The 20762-nt window shown below is 42.5% G+C and overlaps 1 protein-coding gene across 1 annotated transcript in view; it reads left to right on the top strand.

Annotated features, from left to right (window-relative positions):
- Positions 1–20762, top strand: part of LOC106582977 (rho guanine nucleotide exchange factor 10-like protein) — a 137892-nt gene that overhangs the window by 79000 nt on the left and 38130 nt on the right. Inside the window, 1 exon segment of the mRNA XM_045705436.1 lies at positions 8725–8796. Within this exon segment, the coding sequence (XP_045561392.1) occupies positions 8725–8796 (72 nt within the window).

Raw genomic sequence — 20762 nt, 5'->3', positions numbered from 1 at the left:
GGGAGGCGATTGACGCCACAGAGAACTCTTGACCTGTGGTCCTCTTTTGAAACCTATTCATCGGGGGAGAGTCCATCGCTTTCATCCAGGCAAGTTGGAACCGCCCGCCATGACCGCGGGGACGGAGGGAGCGACATGCGGAAATTGCATCACATTAGTCGGACATGTTGCAATCGGTCAGCGAGCAGCTGTGAAGGACACAAGGAAGAGAAAAATCTGTGTTGAGTCACGATTATGAGTTTGTGATGTCCTGGCAATGTCAGGCTGCGCTCAGAGCAGAAATATGCAAAACCACTCTCCCACTTCATTCCAGTTATTGCCTGATATGATCTGTGGGATAGCCAAAGGAGACAGCCAATCGTTACTCTACAGTCAGTACTTATAAAATTGAAGGAGACATCCCTGGCTAGGCTTAATAATAAGCTGATAGCCATATGTTTAGCCCGGAGCTTTGACCACACTATGAGCTTAGCTACGGGTCAATGAAGAGTTAAAAACAGAAAGAGAGCAGCACCCTATTCAATGAATTCCTACTGCTGCAGATGGTTTAATCATAGTCTTCCAATGACTTTGAATATTCTGAGTAATAGAGGGCTGCAAGCACAGCAGGTGGTTGACACTTTGATCTCTGTCCGTTGACGCTCATGGAATTTAAATCGCTGGATGACATCCAGCTCATGAAATGATAACATGAGCAGTGTGTCTCAACTTTGATCCTGCCATCCTTCTGGGTTAGATTCACTGGACGATATTGAACAACTAACAAGCAAACACAGGTCTGTCCCATTGGTGGCAGAGACATGTGCTCTTATATCTCCCTCTCTAACTTTAAGCATCAGCTGTCAGAGCAGCTTACCGATCACTGTACCTGTACATAGCCAATCTGTAAATAGCACACCCGACTACCTCACCCCATATTATTACTTACCCTCTTGCTCTTTTGCACCCCAGTATCTCTACTTACACATCATCATCTGCACATTCATCACTCCAGTATTAATGCTAAATTGTAATTATTTCACCTCTATGGCCTATTTATTGCCTACCTTCCTACTCTTCTACATTTGCACACACAGTACATAGATTTTTAAATGTTTATTTTCTATTCTGTTATTGACTGTGCGTTTGTTTATGTGTAACTCTGTGTTGTTGTTTTTGTCGCACTGCTTTGCTTTTTCTTGGCCAGGTCGCAGTTGTAAATGAGAACTTGTTCTCAACTGGCCTACCTGGTTCAATAAAGGTGAAATAAAAATTAAAAGTCTGGAAGCTGTCTTAGAGAGTCTCTATAAATACTGCCACTGACTGTGTGTGTGTGCCTGTGTGTGCATACACATGTGCGCGCGTGTGTGTGCGTGTGTGCGTGTGTGTGTGTGTGTGTGTGTGTGTGTGTGTGTGTGTGTGTGTGTATGTGTTGGTTTACTTTTGGGAAGGGGGCGTTACCTGACTGTCACTGTTCAATCCTAACCCTCTATTGATTACATTCCTGTGAAATAATCCACTGTGATTCCCTTGTACAGAATACTAAACATGTATCATGTAATGAACACATCCTATTCTCCAGCACATGCTCAAGGCAGTTTGTGTGGATGGTAATGGTGAATTGCCACACAGTCTTGTCTGCATGTTCACAATAAAACCCCTGAAAGTCCTAACCTGCTTAGTTTGCTTTACCTGCAGCCATTCATTTCAGTTTGACTGGAAATTCAGTTCCCGGCCATCCTGACTGTAGCCTACGGCAATGGGAGGGTGCAGTGAGGGATGCAGTTGGGAGCAGGCGCCAGAGCCAGTCAATTATCAGTTAATAAACAGCGGAGGTTTTCTATTAGTGTCTGTTAGTGCGTGTGAGAGATTGCTATGTGGAATTGGGAGGGGGGCACTGTGACTATGTGGTATTGAGCAGGAAAGGATAGGAGAAGGGAGGGGAGGGAGGAGGAGCTTTGCCTTGGGTGTATTATACCTAAATCCATTGGGTTGCTTTAACTTGGCTTGTTTTGTTGTTGTAATTCTGAGCTTAAAATATAATACATCTGCAAACAAACTCACAATTCTCTGCTGGGCAGGCCCAAACTGTAAGCTCAGGAATCACACTCTAAAAGACATCCCATCAGTGATGATACAGCACACTTTCCAATAAAGATAATCCATTACACAGACAATGCAAAGCCTGTTTGCTGCAGTGTGACTTCTCATTGATAACGTTACAGGTCCACTGGGTTCGATATTTGTGCCTCGTAGAAGCACGCCCAGCAATCTTCACACATCTAATGTGCGGTAAATGTAGACATAGTGGAGTATATATTTCACAGCGGCTGCACAGGAACTTAACTTTAAGGGTTAACACACACGTCCACCTGTGTTTCCCTCAGGAGGAGAACAACATTAATTGGTTCTGTCGAACCAGAGACAAAAGCCTGACAACACATGTAAACTGTATAAATAGTATAAAACATGGTTCTATTGTGTACTGTTACCAGTGACAGTACCTTCAATCACAGGCCAGATTATTGGCTTTGACAGCAAATGTTGATGCATATCTGTTTGGCTGCCATTGATGCAATATAAAACATGAATAGTGACTATCATAGAGGGGAAGGCCAGTCCCTGATGATGTGTGTAGGAATATCTATGGCTATACATCCTTCCCCTGTTTTCCTAGCATGCTGCAGTGCGGCTCTGGCCTACACTAACCATAGTGTCAATCTGAAGGCGGCATATGGACTGGCGCACCCTTGGGGTAATGGGTGGGGCAGACTCAGTGTCGGGCGTTGGGTCATTGGGAACCGGCAGCTGGGAGACCGCCCTCTCATCGCACCAACAAATCCCCCTTTAATTAGCTCACCTGCTGATCCTCTTCCCCTCTCTTCCCCACGTTCCCCAAAGTCCTCCATCAAATCTCCGCTCGATCTGGCTTACCTGCCTCCCTCCCTCCACCCTACATCCTCCCCCCTCCAACTGGGATCTTGTCTGCTCTCCTTGGCAGACAGCTGTAGTAGACGGTGAGGGAGAGTGGGCTGCTGACTGACAATTGCCTTAGCGGAACCTAGATTTTTAAATGGTTCCTCACTGACACCTTATTAGAATTGGCAACCTCAATGGCGTGTGCATCGCTGGAAACCCCACATGCTGCCTTTGTACCTGTCGATGCTTCCTGTACGTTTTAGGTGGAACTGGTTCACACCTTCCAGCATTATGATTTACATTATTGAGCGTCCGCTAGTCATTGTCAACACTAAAGATGTGCATAATCTAGCACTTGCTGTCTGCATTTAGTTCAATTTGGTCAAGGGCCTAGCTATATACACACACACACACACACACACACACACACACACACACACACACACACACACACACACACACACACACACACACACACACACACACACACACACACACACACACACACACACATATTAATTTTATTTTATTTTACTAGGCAAGTCAGTTAAGAACAATTCTTATTTTCAATGACAACCTAGGAACAGTGGGTTAACTGCCTTGTTCAGGGGCAGAACGACAGATTTTTACCTTGTCAGCTCGGGGATTCGATCTTGCAACCTTTCAGTTAGTCCAACGCTCTAACCACTAGGCGACCTGCAGCGCCATACATACACACATATATATATACACATGCACACACACACACACACACACACACACACACACACACACACACACACACACACACACACACACACACACACACACACACACATCTTTATTTTTACTATTTACACTACTATGAATTAACACATAGAATCATGTAGTAATGAAAAAAGTGTTAAACACATCAAAATATATTTTAGATTTTAGATTGTTCAAAGTAGCCACCCTTTGCCTTGATGACAGTTTTGCACACTCTTGGCATTCTCTCAACCAGCTTTATGAGGTAGTCTCCTGGAATCCATTTAAATTAACAGGTGTGCCTTGTTAAAAGTTAATATGTGGAATTTATTTCCAGCTTCACCTGAAATGCTATTCCAACAGCCTTGAATGTGTTCCCACATATGCTGAGCACTTGATGGCTGCTTTTCCTTCACTCTGCGGTTGAACTCATCCCAAACATCTCAACTGGGTTGAGGTTGGGTGATTGTGGATGCCAGGTCATCTGCTGCAGCACTCCATCACTCTCCTTCTTGGTCAAATAGCCCTTGCACAGCCTGGAGGTGTGTTTTGGGTCATTGTCCTGTTGAAAAACAAATGATAGTCCCACTAAGCACAAACCAGATGAGATGGCATATCGCAGCAAAACACTGTGGTAGCCATGCTGGTTAAGTATGTCTTGAATTTTAAATAAATCACAACAGTGTCACCAGTAAAGCACCATCACACCTCCTTCTCCATGCTTCACGGTTGGAACCAGACATGGGGATATCATCCGTTCACCTACTCTGCGTCGCACAAAGACACTGCGGTTGGAACCAAAAATCTCAAATTTGGAATCATCAGACCAAAGGACAGATTTCCACCGGTCTAATGTCCATTGCTCGTGTTTCTTGGCCCAAGCAAGTCTCTTTTTCTTATTTGTGTCCTTTAGTAGGGGTTTCTTTGCAGCAATTCGACCATGAAGGCCTGATTGACGTAGTCTCCTCTGAACAATTGATGTTGAGATGTGTCTGTTACTTTATTTGGGCTGTAGTCAGAGGTGCAGTTAACTCTAATGAACTTATCCTCTGCAGCAGAGGTAACTCTAAGTCTTCCTTTCCTGTGGCGCTCCTCATGAGAGCCAGTTTCATCATAGTGATTGATGGTTTTTGCAACTGCACTTGAAGAAACTTTAAAACTTCTTAAAATGTCCGCATTGACTGACCTTCATGTCTCAAAGTAATGATGAACTGTCGTTTGTCACGTGTGCTCCCTCTCCGGCCTTTAGGTCACCAGGCTGTTCGTTAAGCCGCACACTTGTCACCGACGTTACGCGCACCTACGCATCGTCAGACTCACCTGGACTCCATCACTTCCCTGATTACCATCCCTATATATGTCACTCCCTTTGGTTCCTTGCCGAGGCTTCATTATTTCTGACTCTGTTTTCATGTTGGTGCGTTGTTTGTGTTTCGCGTTCATTGTTTATTTTATTTATTAAAACACTCACTTCCTGAACTTGCTTCCCGACTCTCAACGCACTCATTACATCATTTCTCTCTGCATATTTGAGCTGTTTTTGCCATAATGTGGACTTTGTCTTTTACCAAATAGGGCTATCTTCTGTATACTGTCATGGAAATTCTAAAGAGGGGACTGTAGATCCTTTCAAACAACCTTATTATAAGATTTGCAAAAATTGAGCAGTCAACAATCCACTCAACATACAGTATAGTTCAGAGTTGAAAGGTCAATGAACAGACATTGGTTGAGAGACTGCCAAGAGTGTGCAAAACTGTCATCAAGGAAAATAATGGCTACTTTGAAGAATCTCAAATATGAAATATATTTTAATTTGTTTAACACTTTTTTGGTTACTACATGATTCCATATGTGTTATTCATAGATTTGATGTCTTCACTATTATTCTACAATGTAAACACCCTGGAATGAGTAGGTGTGTCCAAACCTTTGACAGGTACTGTGTGTGTGTATATATATATATTTGAGAGAGAGAGACAAATCAAACTCTGACTGTGAAAATTACCTGCAAAGGCCAGCGGTCTCCGGTGACTAATAAAACCCACTGTCTGCAGCCCACAAAACCAGCAGTAGCCCATCGCTACGCTGCTGTCCCTTTGCTTCAGCTACCAGCCTCCTCCTTCTAACCGCAGGGCTTCCATATGGAGCCATATTATTACTGCCGTTTAATTACCAATCAAAAAACATCTCACTCCTCGTAGCTAGCCAAGAGGAATAGCGAGGGAGAGACAGGCAGAGAGGGAGAGAGATTGGAACACGTGGGCTCTATAAGCAGAGAGAGAGAAGAAAAAAGGGGAGGCAGAGCAAGAGATTGATGGAGAGAGACAGTGCATCTGCGTGATGAATGTGAATAGATGTAGAGAGACCGAGGGGATGTGGAGGAACGCACTCACTGGACAGATGGGCAGAAGCAGTCATCTGTCCAGCATAATTTTTGGGGGGGTGTGTTTTGTGTTTACAAACACACCCTGCAAGGGAGAGAGGGAGGGATTTGGCAAGTGAATGTTATAAATTACCCATGATTGATGTTTCCTGCCTTTTGGACAACAGTAAATGGCGTGCAGCATCCATAGCTGACCTCGTTGAGCCACATTCCCACCCCAGCACCACACAATTAGATGTTCTGTTTGCCACATGGCCCAGCATCACCACCACCAATAAACATTCCCTCACAGCCATGGCTATAGTGCTGGTCAGGGAGGCTGCATGCCGACAGTGCTTTGTCTCATGGGGACACCAAGATTGAGAAGCAGCTATTCATTGGCCAACACTGAAAGCCTCCAGGCCTAAGACTGCTGTTGTTGCTCTTATTCTCTGAATGTCTATTTCTATTGTTTTACTACTGACTCATAGATCTGAGAGCTGTGCTTAGCCAGTTATAGCCCTTGTATTGCAGCGATTCATACTGCTCCAACTCTGGACTGGTCTGTTATGGTCAAGGTAAATGTCACACTCCAATAGCACTTAAAGTCCTCCAGTGGATTCCCTGTTTTTCATGTACTGTATACTGTACCCTCCCAAACTTTTTAGTAATAGAAAATGAGTTGATGCTAAAGTTTTTTTTTTCATCATCCATTCATACCCAAATAAATTCTCATTCAGGAGCAACATAATGGCTACAATTGTTCTGCAGGTCCCAGGTACTAACTGTGCTCTTTCAATTGTGAGGGTGCAAATAGCACAAACCAAGTACATGTACATTTATTGTATGTGAGGGGGTGTTGAGAAGCAGAATCTACAGATGGCTGTGGGCAGTAGGTAGGAGAGGTCTGTGCTGTAGTGAAAGGGCAAGGGTGCTATTATAACAGTAGGAGCTATGGAAACCATGGTTCAAACTCTGACAAGGTACTGTATGTTAGCCCATTTTAGACAGTCATAAAATGCCTTCGTTGCAGGAGGCCACTATTATGATTGACATCCTACCAAATGAAAAGCTTTAAAGAAACATCCTTTGTTTATTTCAACATGAAACAGTGCATCCCCATCAATTTCCCATGCCTGGTGCAATTTCTCAATGTGGTACTGTCATTTTGTCAGTAGGAGAACTGTGCTGTGAGTGCTGCTTGAAAGGAAGTTCCCAATATGAAAAGAGTGGCCTTTTTAGATGGAAAAACACCTGTCAGACTCCAGGGAAATAAACGTCACTCACAGGTTGACAACTTAGATCTGCTGGACATGGTAACACGTGTTGACGATGGAACACGTGAATTGATACCACACCACTGAGAAACGGGCCTATGTCTTGGCTGAATCTAATCCTCTTACAGGGCTCTATAAGCCGATCCAGATGTGTAGAGTCAATCCCAAGGGAAATCAGTCTCCAGCTAGAAGAGCAACTGTACCTAAACCATATGGGGATGAATATTTAATTATCTAAATGAACAAAACAATATATAATATTCAGTAGCGTTGCATGGGTAAAATCACTGGGGAAGCAAAGCCAGAAATGAAAAGCCATATTACAACCTTTGTGTTGTGATAAGTGCTTTGTTTGCTTTATAACCTGTTAGATTTATATGCCTTGTGACTGTGATATATAGGCCTAAGGCCGAGACAATAAGAAGAAACAGTGGCAGAATAAATTAAACCACACCTGTTTTATCACAAAACCAAAGACAACCTCTGTCTGGTGAAGTCCACAAAGTGTATTGCATGTAACAAACAGTTGCATGACCGACAGCATGGTCAAGTTAATGTTTCCGACATTTTCGGGTTAACGATACTGAACAACTATTGATTTAGATACACGGAGAGTTACTGCACGTAGCAAAGAAAACAGGAGCTGTCTCCACTATTCCAGCACCATCATCAAATCATCTATGCTAATACAGTGAAAACTAAAAGATACCAAAAACAATTTAGTCCAATCAACATAAGCTAAAAATTATTTGGCTGTCCATGGTTGTGATTTCTGTGTGTGTGTGAGTAAGTAGAAAAAACATGTTGACTCACCCTACTTGTAGAGAAATGCCAAAGCCATCCTCCTCTCTTTCATGTTGATGAAATAGTCTATGACTCCGTCATACAGTGCACGCTTTTTTCACTAGCCTAACTTCCTTTCATGGGCAATGATGAGTCAGCTACTTAACATCAGCCTACTACATTTAGCTACATATTGAACTTCCATCCTCTCAAGCCAGGGGCACTATGTACGAATTTACGAATGGATCAGAATCACCTTTATAATCATTGGCCAGAACGGAGAATTAAGTAAAACCACAAGTCCAAATCCTTATCTCCCTGCATGGCTAATTTAAGAAACAGACAATTTTAGCTAGCTAGCTAGCCACCTATGCTTTCTCCGGTGAGAAATATTCAGCCTCTTGCGAATTGGCATGTCTATTTTCATCCTCTTACACTGCCCCCCTCGGTCTAGACCCATCTAATTACTGGTGTCAAAGCAGTTAGTTACTTTCAGGAAGTTCCTGCTGCACTCTGACAACACAACAGAACTCTGACCAGGGCACGACTCCAGATATCTATTCCCACAAACAAGTAGAGATGAGTTTGCCAGGGGGTACATTTTTGGGGGAAGCCTGCCTACACGTCACTGGTAATATTTTTTATTGCTTAATATTTGTTTTGTTTCCTTTTTAGCTTGAAGCTGCCCTTCACAATCCGGTACAGTTCTCTGCAGGGTGCACCTTGCTACCTCAAGGCTACCTCTGGGTGAGTGACACATGCAGTGCTTACAGGCACACACACACATGCACGCATGCACACAAACACACACATGCACACACGCATGCACACAGACATGCACGCGCACACCAAAGTATTTAACAAACATTAACCATGACACCTTTTGATACTAATATCCTTCTGTAATATTCTATTTATATTGGCTGACCCTTCACTTTCATATACAGTGGGGCAAAAAAGTATTTAGTCAGCCACCAATTGTGCAAGTTCTCCCACTTAAAAAGATGAGAGAGGCCTGTCATTTTCATTATAGGTACACTTCAACTATGACAGACAAAATGAGAAAAAAAAATCCAGAAAATCACATTGTAGGATTTTCTATAGATTTATTTGCAAATTATGGTGGAAAGTAAGTATTTGGTCAATAACAAAAGTTTATCTCAATACTTTGTTATATACCCTTTGTTGGCAATGACTCAGGTCAAACGTTTTCTGTAAGTCTTCACAAGGTTTTCACACACTGTTGCTGGTATTTTGGCCCATTCCTCCATGCAGATCTCCTCTAGAGCAATGATGTTTTGGGGCTGTTGCTGGGCAACACGGACTTTCAACTCCCTCCAAAGATTTTCTATGGGGTTGAGATCTGGAGACTGGCTAGGCCACTCCAGGACCTTGAAATGCTTCTTACGAAGCCACTCCTTCGTTGCCCGGGCGGTGTGTTTGGGATCATTGTCATGCTGAAAGACCCTAGCCACGTTTCATCTTCAATGCCCTTGCCGATGGAAGGAGGTTTTCACTCAAAATCTCACGATACATGGCCCCATTCATTCTTTCCTTTACACGGATCAGTCGTCCTGGTCCCTTTGCAGAAAAACAGCCCCAAAGCATGATGTTTCCACCCCCATGCTTCACAGTAGGTATGGTGTTCTTTGGATGCAACTCAGCATTCTTTGTCCTCCAAACACGACGAGTTGAGTTTTTACCAAAAAGTTATATTTTGGTTTCATCTGACCATATGACATTCTCCCAATCTTCTTCTGGATCATCCAAATGCTCTCTAGCAAACTTCAGACGGGCCTGGACATGTACTGGCTTAAGCAGGGGGACACGTCTGGCACTGCAGGATTTGAGTCCCTGGCGGCGTAGTGTGTTACTGATGGTAGGCTTTGTTACTTTGGTCCCAGCTCTCTGCAGGTCATTCACTAGGTCCGCCTGTGTGCTTCTGGGATTTTTGCTCACCGTTCTTGTGATCATTTTGACCCCACGGGGTGAGATCTTGCGTGGAGCCCCAGATCAAGGGAGATTATCTGTGGTCTTGTATGTCTTTCATTTCCTAATAATTGCTCCCACAGTTGATTTCTTCAAACCAAGCTGCTTACCTATTGCAGATTCAGTCTTCCCAGCCTGGTGCAGGTCTACAATTTTGTTTCTGGTGTCCTTTGACAGCTCTTTGGTCTTGGCGATAGTGGAGTTTGGAGTGTGACTGTTTGAGGTTGTGGACAGGTGTCTTTTATACTGATAACAAGTTCAAACAGGTGCCATTAATACAGGTAACGAGTGGAGGACAGAGGAGCCTCTTTAACCTGTTGGGTCTAGGGGGCAGCATTTGCACGTCTGGATAAAAAAAATGTACCCGATTTAATCTGGTTACTAATCCTACCCAGTAACTAGAATATGCATATACTTATTATATATGGATAGAAAACACTCTAAAGTTTCCAAAACTGTTTGAATGGTGTCTGTGAGTATAACAGAACTCATTTGGCAGGCAAAACCCTGAGACATTTTCTGACAGGAAGTGGATACCTGATGTGTTGTATTGACTTTAAACCTATCCCATTGAAAAACACAGGGGTTTAGGAATATTTTGGCACTTCCTATTGCTTCCACTAGATGTCACCAGCCTTTACAAAGTGTTTTGAGTCTTCTGGAGGGAGATCTGACCGAACAAGAGCCATGGAACGATGATGGCCCATTAGACACCTGGCGCGCGAGTTCATGTTGGGTACCCTCGTTCCAATACGTTATAAAAGAGTATGCATTCGTCCACCTTGAATATTATTCATGTTCTGGTTAAAAAAGGCCCTAATGATTTATGCTATACAACGTTTGACATGTTTGAACGAACGGAAATATATTTTTTCCCCTCGTTCATGACGAGAAGTCCGGCTGGCTTACATCATGTGCTAACGAGACGGAGATTTTTGGACATAAATGATGAGCTTTTTTGAACAAAACTACATTCGTTATGGACCTGTGATACCTGGAAGTGACATCTGATGAAGAGAATCAAAGGTAATGGATTATTTACATAGTATTTTCGATTTTAGATCTCCCCAACATGACGTCTAGTCTGTATCGCAACGCGTATTTTTCTGGGCGCAGTGCTCAGATTATTGCAAAGTGTGATTTCCCAGTAAGGTTATTTTTAAATCTGGCAAGTTGATTGCGTTCAAGAGATGTAAATCTATAATTCTTTAAATGACAATATAATATTTTACCAATGTTTTCTAATTTTAATTATTTAATTTGTTACGCTGACTTGACTGCCGGTTATTGGAGGGAAACGATTTCCTCAACATCAATGCCATAGTAAAACGCTGTTTTTGGATATAAATATGAACTTGATAGAACTAAAAATGCATGCATTGTCTAACATAATGTCCTAGGAGTGTCATCTGATGGAGATTGTAAAAGGTTAGTGCATCATTTTAGCTGGTTTTATGGTTTTGGTGACCCTGTCTTTGACTTGACAAAACATTACACACAACTCTTGTAAATGTACTGTCCTAACATACTCTAAATTTATGCTTTCGCCGTAAAACCTTTTTGAAATCGTAAAACGTGGTTAGATTAAGGAGATGTTTATCTTTCAAATGGTGTAAAATAGTTGTATTTTTGAAAAATTTGAATTTTGACATTTATTTGGATTCAAATTTGCCGCTCTTGAAATGCACCTGCTGTTGATGGAGTGCACCACGGGTGGCACGCTAGCGTCCCACCTAGCCCCAAGAGGTTAAGCACTCGATATGTCAGATTTTAAAATAGCTTTTCGGTGAAAGCACATTTTACAATATTCTCAGTAGATAGCCCGGCATCACAGGGCTAGCTATTTAGACACCCACCAAGTTTAGCACTCACCAATATCAGATTTTCTATTAGAAAAGTTTGATTACCTTTCCTGTTCTTCGTCAGAATGCACTCCCAGGACTTCTACTTCAATAACAAATGTTGGTTTGGTCCAAAATAATCCATCGTTATATCCAAATAGCGGCGTTTTGTTCGTGCGTTCTAGACACTATCCGAATGCTAAATAAGGGTCGCGCGCATGGCGCATTTCGTGACAAACGATTTCTTAATATTTCATTACCGTACTTCGAAGCATGTCAACTGCTGTTTAAAATCAATTTTTATGCCATTTTTCTCGTAAAAAAGCGATAATATTCCGACCGGGAATCTGTGTTTCGGCAAATAAAGGGAAAAACAGAAAGACGGGGGCGGCCAGTGCACGAGCCTAAGCCCTTTGTCCTCTGATAGACCACTTAGCAAAAGCGCTCGTGTGTTTCAGCCAGGGCTTTGAATTAAGTCATTCAGCTTTTTCCTGGGCTCTGAGAGACCATGTGAGCCGTAGGAAGTGTCACGTTAGAGCAGAGATCCTTTGTAATGGATAGAGATGGCAAAGAAGTTCAAGAAATGGTCAGACAGGGTACTTCCTGTACAGAATCTTCTCACGTTTTGGCCTGCCAAATGAGTTCTGTTATACTCACAGACACCATTCAAACAGTTTTAGAAACTTTGGAGTGTTTTCTATCCAAAGCTAATAATTATATGCATATTCTAGTTTCTGGGCAGGACTAATAATCAGATTAAATCGGTACGTTTTTTATCCAGCCGTGAAAATACTGCCCCCTAGCCATAACAGGTTAAGACCAAGCTCCCGTGCAGCAGCTCTATTTCCTTTTCCAACAGCAAGATCAATCGCCTTCAACTTGAAAGCTGCATCATATGCATTTTTGAAAAATTAGAATTTTGACATTTATTTGGATTCACATTTGCCGCTCTTGAAATGCACCTGCTGTTGATGGAGTGCACCACGGGTGGCACGCTAGCGTCCCACCTAGCCCCAAGAGGTTAAAGAAGAAGTTACAGGTCTGTGAGAGCCAGAAATGTTGCTTGTTTGTAGGTGACCAAATACTTATTTTCCACCATAATTTGCAAATAAATTAATAAAAAATCCTACAATGTGATTTTCTGGAGAAAAAAAATCGCATTTTGTCTGTCATAGTTGACGTGTACCTATGATGAAAATTACAGGCCTCTCTCATCTTTTTAAGTGGGAGAACTTGCACAATTGGTGGCTGACTAAATACTTTTTTGCCCCACTGTACACTCTTAGTAAAAAAGGTGCTATCTAGACCTAAAAGGGTTCTTTGGCTGTCCCCATAGGAGAACCCTTTGAATAACTATTTTTGTTTCCAGGTAGAACCCTTTTGTTTCCAGGTAGAACCCTTTCGAAACCGTTTTGGTAGTATACGAGAGTGTGGGAGAAAGAAAAGACTACAGAGGGGTTTTGTGATGAGTGGAGCAAATTTCACTGGCAGACAAAAGTGCCACAATCCCTGGACTTGTTGGAATTTAGCTGGATTTAAAATAGGACCACTTTCTGTGAAAAACCATGCCTCAGAAAATCATCTGTTAATCTTAGTTTCATTTTTTGGTGCCCCTCCTTTCTGTGAAGAATGGGCAATTGATGGGGTAATCCTCCTAAAGTAGGTCGATAAATCAGGTGGATAAATTGGGTGGATAATGCCAGACAGTGGAAGAAGCCCTCTAGGACCTAGCTAGAAAGGCTGTGCTCCCTATCTGGGACTTAATTGTTTTAGTGGTTATCCTGAAGATTCTGAACTCTACTCACACAACTTACACTGACACCCCAACACACACACACAGTCTACATACGCCCACACACACATAACATTCACACACACACACACACACACACACACACACACACACACACACACACACACACACACACACACACACACACACACACACACACACACACACACACACACTGCTGCTACTGTCTATTATCTATCCTGTTGCCTAGTCATTTTACCCCAACCTACAGTAAATGTACAGTACATAGCTAGCTCAATTACCTCATACCCTTGCACATCGACTTGGGACTGGTACTCCCTGTATATAGCTATGTTATTTTCTATTTTGTTATTGACTGTGTACTGTATTTATTCCTTGTGTCACCATTTCTATTTCATTTTATTTTATCTTAAACTAAGCATTTCACTGTTATTCTACACCTGTTGTCTACGAAGTATGGGACAAATACAATTCGATTTTAGAGCACCAGGCCCTGTCTAGCTCTGAGGGGGTATACATGGTTTGCATCCCAAAGGGTACGCTATTCCCTACATAGTCCAAGACTTTTGACCAGGGCCCATAGGGCTCAGGTCAAAAATACTACACTAAAATGTTGCTAATAGAATGCCATTTGGGATGCATCCCTGCCTTTTAGAGGACAATTATGTTTATGTGGAAGAGACTATGCTCTATTTGACCTTGAATATGCACCAGAAATCACAATAATAGTAGACTTTATCATTGCTGAACCTTGTTTTACTCCCAATATTTTTTTGTTGAGGAGACCACAGCACACTTTTTATTCACTCCACTGGTGCACCCAGCTGGCGCATTGGGCATCAACAAAGGCTCTTTGGCCATCTTCCCCACTCAATGTACAGTCATGGCCAAAAGTTTTGAGAATGACACAAATATACATTTTCACAAAGTTTGCTGCCTCAGTGTCTTTAGATATTTTTGTCAGATGTTACTATGGAATACTGAAGTATAATTACAAGCATTTCATAAGTGTCAAAGGCTTTTATTGACAATTACATGAAGTTGATGCAAAGAGTCAATATTTTCAGTGTTGACCCTTCTTTTTCAAGACCTTTGCAATCCGCCCTGGCATGCTGTCAATTAACTTCTGGGCCACATCCTGACTGATGGCAGCCCATTCTTGCATAATCAATGCTTGGAGTTTGTCAGAATTTGTGGGTTTTTGTTTCTCCACCCGCCTCTTGAGGATTGACCACAAGTTCTCAATGAGATTAAGGGCTGAGGAGTTTCCTGGCCATGGACCCAAAATATCGATGTTTTGTTCCCCGAGCCACTTAGTTATCACTTTTGCCTTATGGCACGGTGCTCCATCAAGCTGGAAAAGGCATTGTTCATCCCCAAACTTCCTGTATGGTTGGGAGAAGTTGCTCTTGGAGGATGTGTTGGTAACATTTTTTATTCATGGCTGTGTTCTTAGGCAAAATTGTGAGTGAGCCCACTCCCTTGGCTGAGAATCAACCCCACAAATTAATGCTCTCAGGATGCTTTACTGTTGGCATGACACAGGACTGATGGTAGCGCTCACCTTGTCTTCTCCGGACAAGCTTTTTTCCGGATTCCCTAAACATTCAGAAAGGGGATTCATCAGAGAAAATGACTTTATCCCAGGCCTCAGCAGTCCAATCCCTGTACCTTTTGCAGAATATCAGTCTGTCCCTGATGTTTCTCCTGGAGAGAAGTGGCTTCTTTGCTGCCCTTCTTGACACCAGGCCATCCTCCAAAAGTCTTCGCCTCACTGTGCGTGCAGATGCACTCACACTTGCCTGCTGCCATTCCTGAGCAAGCTCTGTACTGGTGGTGCCCCAATACCGCAGCTAAATCAACTTTAGGAGATGGTCCTGGCACGTGCTGGACTTTCTTGGGCGCCCTGAAGCCTTCTTCACAACAATTGAACCGCTCTCCTTGAAGTTCTTGATGATCCGATAAATTATTGATTTAGGTGCAATCTTACTGGCAGCAATATCCTTGCCTGTGAAGCCCTTTTTGTGCAAAGCAATGATGACGGCACGTTTTTCTTGCAGGTAACCATGGTTGACAGAGGAAGAACAATGATTCCAAGCACCACCCTCCTTTTGAAGCTTCCAGTCTGTTATTCGAACTCAATCAGCATGACAGAGTGATCTCCAGCCTTGTCCTCGTCAACACTCAGACCTGTGTTAACGAGAGAATCACTGACATGATGTAAGCTGGTCCTTTTGTGGCAGGGTTGACATTTAGTGGAAAAGTTTTTTGGGGGATTCAGTTCATTTGCATGGCAAAGAGGGACTTTGCAATTAATTGCAATTCATCTGATCACTCTTCATAACATTTTGGAGTATATGCAAATTGCCATCATACAAACTGAGGCAGCAGACTTTGTGAAAAATAATATTTGTGTCATTCTCAAAACTTTTGGCCACGATTGTACAGTACTTAAATAATAAATAAATAACAATGATTGAAGTGTTTTGCAATGTTTTGGCAACGTTGAGCTTGAGAACGTCAAGTGCTGCAGTTATGTAGGCCACATGTGTGACAGGTTGCAACACATGATACAGTACCTACCTTGAAAGATCAAGTTTTGCAAACAATCCAGCATCCACTGTTACCTACCATGCAATCATCACACAAAGCTTTTCAAACAGCATATATCTTCACCTAAGTAAGTGTTCTTCCCAATCTACTTTATGTCACATGCCTGTAATTTATTTCCTAACAACATCCCAAAGTTAGGATTATTCTTTTTTGGAAGATACACAATATCATAATAAGAGCTAGTGGAACCATGAATAAACAACTGGTCGGGCGCTCTGCTCTCCTCTGCTCACTCCCCCACTCGTCTCAGATCTACCTCCCTGGCAGGCTTGTCAAATGAGGGATGACACTAATCATGTTAAAGTGAGATGGGCTGGTGGGATTTCTGCTGGCTTTGATCACAGCAATGCCATTGTTTCTAATCAGTCTGATTCACATGCATTTCCCTGCCTGTCTACATTCGCCGCTTCATTCCCCTTCTCTGACTGGTGTATTTCCCCCTTATACCATAAATGACCTCTCCTCGCTCCCTCGTCCTCAGCCACTCCAGATTTCAGACAAGTTCAGATTCATCCTCATGGTGTGTAACGTGGTAAACAAAGCGGGACTGAAACAGAATAAGAGCTAAGATTTTAGAATGAGTCATTGCCAACGTTACAAACTTCAGCGTTCACTTGAGCGTTCACTTAGCCTCACCACCAAGGCATGTCTATTTTCATCCTCTTACACTGCCTCCCTCGTTCCAGACCCATCTAATTACTGCTGTCAGAGCAGTTAGATACTTTAAGGAAATTCCTGCTGCACTCTGACAAAACAATAGAACTCTGGCCAGGGCACGACTCCAGATATCTATTCCCACAAACATGTAGTGATGAGTTTGTCAGGACACAGTCATTTCACTGGGTCTGTGGAGGAATTGGATGGAGAAGGACAGGGGCAGTTGGATGTGTGGGTGGTTACGTGTAGGAGAATGAGGGAGTTGGGATTGCTTCAGGCTCTTGTTACACAGAGCCACTTGTCTTGAAGCTTTGTTTTCGGGGAGCTCGTCTCCGTAGTTTTCCCCGTGTAACAGTCCATTATTTGCTCTGGCTCGCTAGCCAGAGCCCAAGGGACTTTTCCCTTCCAGATCAGCATGCTGATACAAATCTAACAAATGATTGCATGCAAATAAGGCCAGGGAGGGGAGTCGAAAGGGTCTAAAGACTATATTTATCCCAAGTCTTATTCACATAATGTGACTCCTGTGGAAAATCCATCTTTGCTATTCAGTGTCAGTTTTTGGGAGGGACAATACACTTCAGTTGGACAGTTGCATCAGTCCCATAGAGAGAAAAACAGCTTGGAGAATCCTGTTGAAAACCCATGACGACTTCACTTAATGATTGGAGAGTGTGATTTGGAGCCTCCTAATTGAAATTGCTACAGCTCTAGGTTTACCCTCTGCCTCTCTTCCCTTCCCTTGTAGTGACATTGGCAGGCTTGACACAAGGCCAATATTTGATTTGACTTATTATTTGATTTATTAGGATCCCCATTAGCCGACGCCAAAGGCGACAGCTAGTCTTACTGAGGTGCGACACATAATGAAAAGACATTACAAACAAAATACTTTAATTTACATACACTACCGTCAAAAGTTTGGGGTCACTTAGAAATGTCCTTGTTTTTGAAAGAAAAGCACAGTTTTTGTCCATTAAAATAACATAAAATTGATCAGAAATACAGTGTAGACATTGTTAATGTGGTAAATGACTATTGTAGCTGGAAACGGCAGTTTTTTTTATGGTATATCTACATAGGTGTACAGAGGCCCATTATCAGCAACAATCACTCCTGTGTTCCAATGGCACGTGGTGTTAGCTAATCCAAGTTTACCATTTGAAAAGGCCAATTGATCATTAGAAAAGCCTTTTGCAATTATGTTAGCACAGCTGGAAACTGTTGTCCTGATTAAAGAAGCAATAAAACTGTCCTTCTTTAGACTAGTTGAGTATCTGGATCATCAACATTTGTGGGTTCCATTGCAGGGTCAAAATGGCCAGAAATAAAGACCTTTCTTCTGAAACCCCTCAGTCTATTCTTGTTCTGAGGCTATTCCATGCGAGAAATTGCCAAGAAACTGAAGATCTCGTACAATGCTGTGGACTACTCCCTTCACAGAAGAGCGCAAACTGTCTCTAACCAGACTAGAAAGAGGAGTGGGAGGCCCCGGTGCACAGCTGAGCAAGAGGACAAGTACATTAGAGTGTTTAGTTTGAGAAACAGATGCCCCACAAGTCCTCAACTGGCAGCTTCATTAATTAGTACCCGCAAAACACCAGTCTTAACGTCAACAGTGAAGAGGCGACTCCGGGATGCTGGCCTTCTGGGCAGAGATTCGGCCCGCCTTTTCCTGTAGTCCATGATCAGCTCCTTTGTCTTGCTCACATTGAGGGAGAGGTTGTTGTCCTGGCACCACACTGCCTGGTCTCTGACCTCCTCCCTATCGGCCGTCTCATCGTTGTCCATGCCTACCACTGTTGTGTCATCAGCAAACTTAATGATGTTGTTGGAGTCGTGTTTGACCACACAGTCGTGTGTGAACAGGGAATACAGAAGGGGACAAGTACACCCCCAAGGGGCCCCAGTGTTAAGGATCAGCGTGGCAGACATGTTGTTGCATACTCTTTCCACCTGGGGAGCAGCCCCTCAAGAAGTCCAGGATCCAGTTGCAGAGGGAGGTGTTTAGTCCCAGAGGCCTTAGCTTAGTGATGAGCTTCTATGGTGTTGAATGCTGAGCTGTAGTCGATGAACAGCATTCTCACATAGGTGTTCCTTTTGTCCAGGTGAGAAAGGGCGGTGTGGAGTGCGATTGTGATTGCGTCATCTGTGGATCTGTTGGGGTGGTATGAGAATTGGAGTGGGTCTATGAGAGATAGTAGTGGCTATATAGTCAAGTAACATCCTTAGTATCTTTCCATGTAAGTTGTCAATGCCAGTACCAACTTTACAAAATTCCAACATACACTGCTTTTCTTTCATTATTTGTTTTTTTAATGCATTTTATTTCCAATGGTTTTTTGGTGAATAAACCATCTGATTCGATGAAAGATGGAATTGAATTTGTCTTTCTGCCCATATTTTCATTTAAAGTACTTCAAAGTTGTTTCCATCATTCTTTATATCATTGATCTTGACTTCATAATACAGTTTCTACTTTTTGTTGAGTTTAGTCACATCATTTCTCAATTTGCAATAAGTCAGCCAGTCAGATGTGTAGCCAAACTTATTAGCCATTCCTTTTGCCCCATCTCTTTCAACCATACGGTTTTTCAATTCCTCATCAATCCATGGAGCCTGAACAGTTCTAACAGTCAGTTTCTTAACATGTCCATGTTTATAAATAATTGGAAGAAGGACTTTCATAAATTCATCAAGTGCAGCATCTGGATTCTCCTTATTAATCACATCAGACCAACACATATTTTTTAACATCATCCACATAAGAGTCACAGCTAAATCTTTTGTATGACCTCTTATACAGTATTTTAGGCCCCGCTTTTGGAACTTTGGCTTTCCTGGATATAGTCACTATATTGTTATCACTGCATCCAAAGTTTTACAGTATTAGTAAAAATGTGATCAATGCATGTACCTGTAGTGTTTGTTAACATCCTGGTAGGTTGATTAATAACCTGAACTAGATTTAAAGACACTGGTTACATTGAGAAGCTTCCTCTTGAGTGGACAGCTTGATAAAAACCAGTCAATATTCAAGTCTCCAATTAAGTAGACCTCTCTGTTTACTTCACATACACCATAAAGCATTTCACACATATTATTTAGATACTGACTGTTAGTACATGGTGGCCTATACAAAATTCTAACATACAATGCTTTTCTTTCATTATTTGTTTTTTTAATGCATTTTACTTCCAATGTATTTTTGGTGACTAAACCATCTGATTCCGGATTAGTCTCCCGCTCATTGAAAGCGGCAGCTCTAGCCTTTAGCTCGATGCGGATGTTGCCTGTAATCCATGGCTTCTGGTTGGGATATGTACGTACAGTCACTGTGGGGACGATGTCGTCAATGCACTTATTGATGAAGCCAATGACTGAGGTGGTGTATTCCTCAATGCCATTGGATGAATCCCGGAACATATTCCATCTGTGCTACAAAAACAGTCCTGTAGTTTAGCATCCGCGTCATCTGACCAGTTCCGTACTGAGCGAGTCACTGGTACTTCCTGCTTTAGTTTTTGCTTGTAAGCAGGAATCAGGAGGATAGAATTATGCTCAGATTTGCCAAAGGGAGGGCGGGGAGAGCTTTGTATGCATCTGTGTGTGGAGTAAAGGTGGTCTAGGATTTTGTCCCCCTGGTTGCATGCTGGTAAAAATCTGGTAAAACTGATTTTAGTTAGCTTGCATTCAAGTCCCCGGCCACTAGGAACGCCGCTTCTGGGTGAGCATTTTCTTCTTTGCTTATGGCCTTATAGAGTTGGTTGACAGTGGTCATAGTGCCAGCTTCGCTTTATGGTGGTAAATAGACGGTTACGAATAATACAGATGAGAAC

This window comes from Salmo salar, chromosome ssa22 (genome assembly GCF_905237065.1).
Source record: "Salmo salar chromosome ssa22, Ssal_v3.1, whole genome shotgun sequence".
In the NCBI taxonomy this organism is placed as follows: Eukaryota; Metazoa; Chordata; class Actinopteri; order Salmoniformes; family Salmonidae; genus Salmo; species Salmo salar.
The sequence above is the reverse complement of the archived record's forward strand: the minus strand, read 5'-3'. Positions and strand labels throughout refer to the sequence as shown.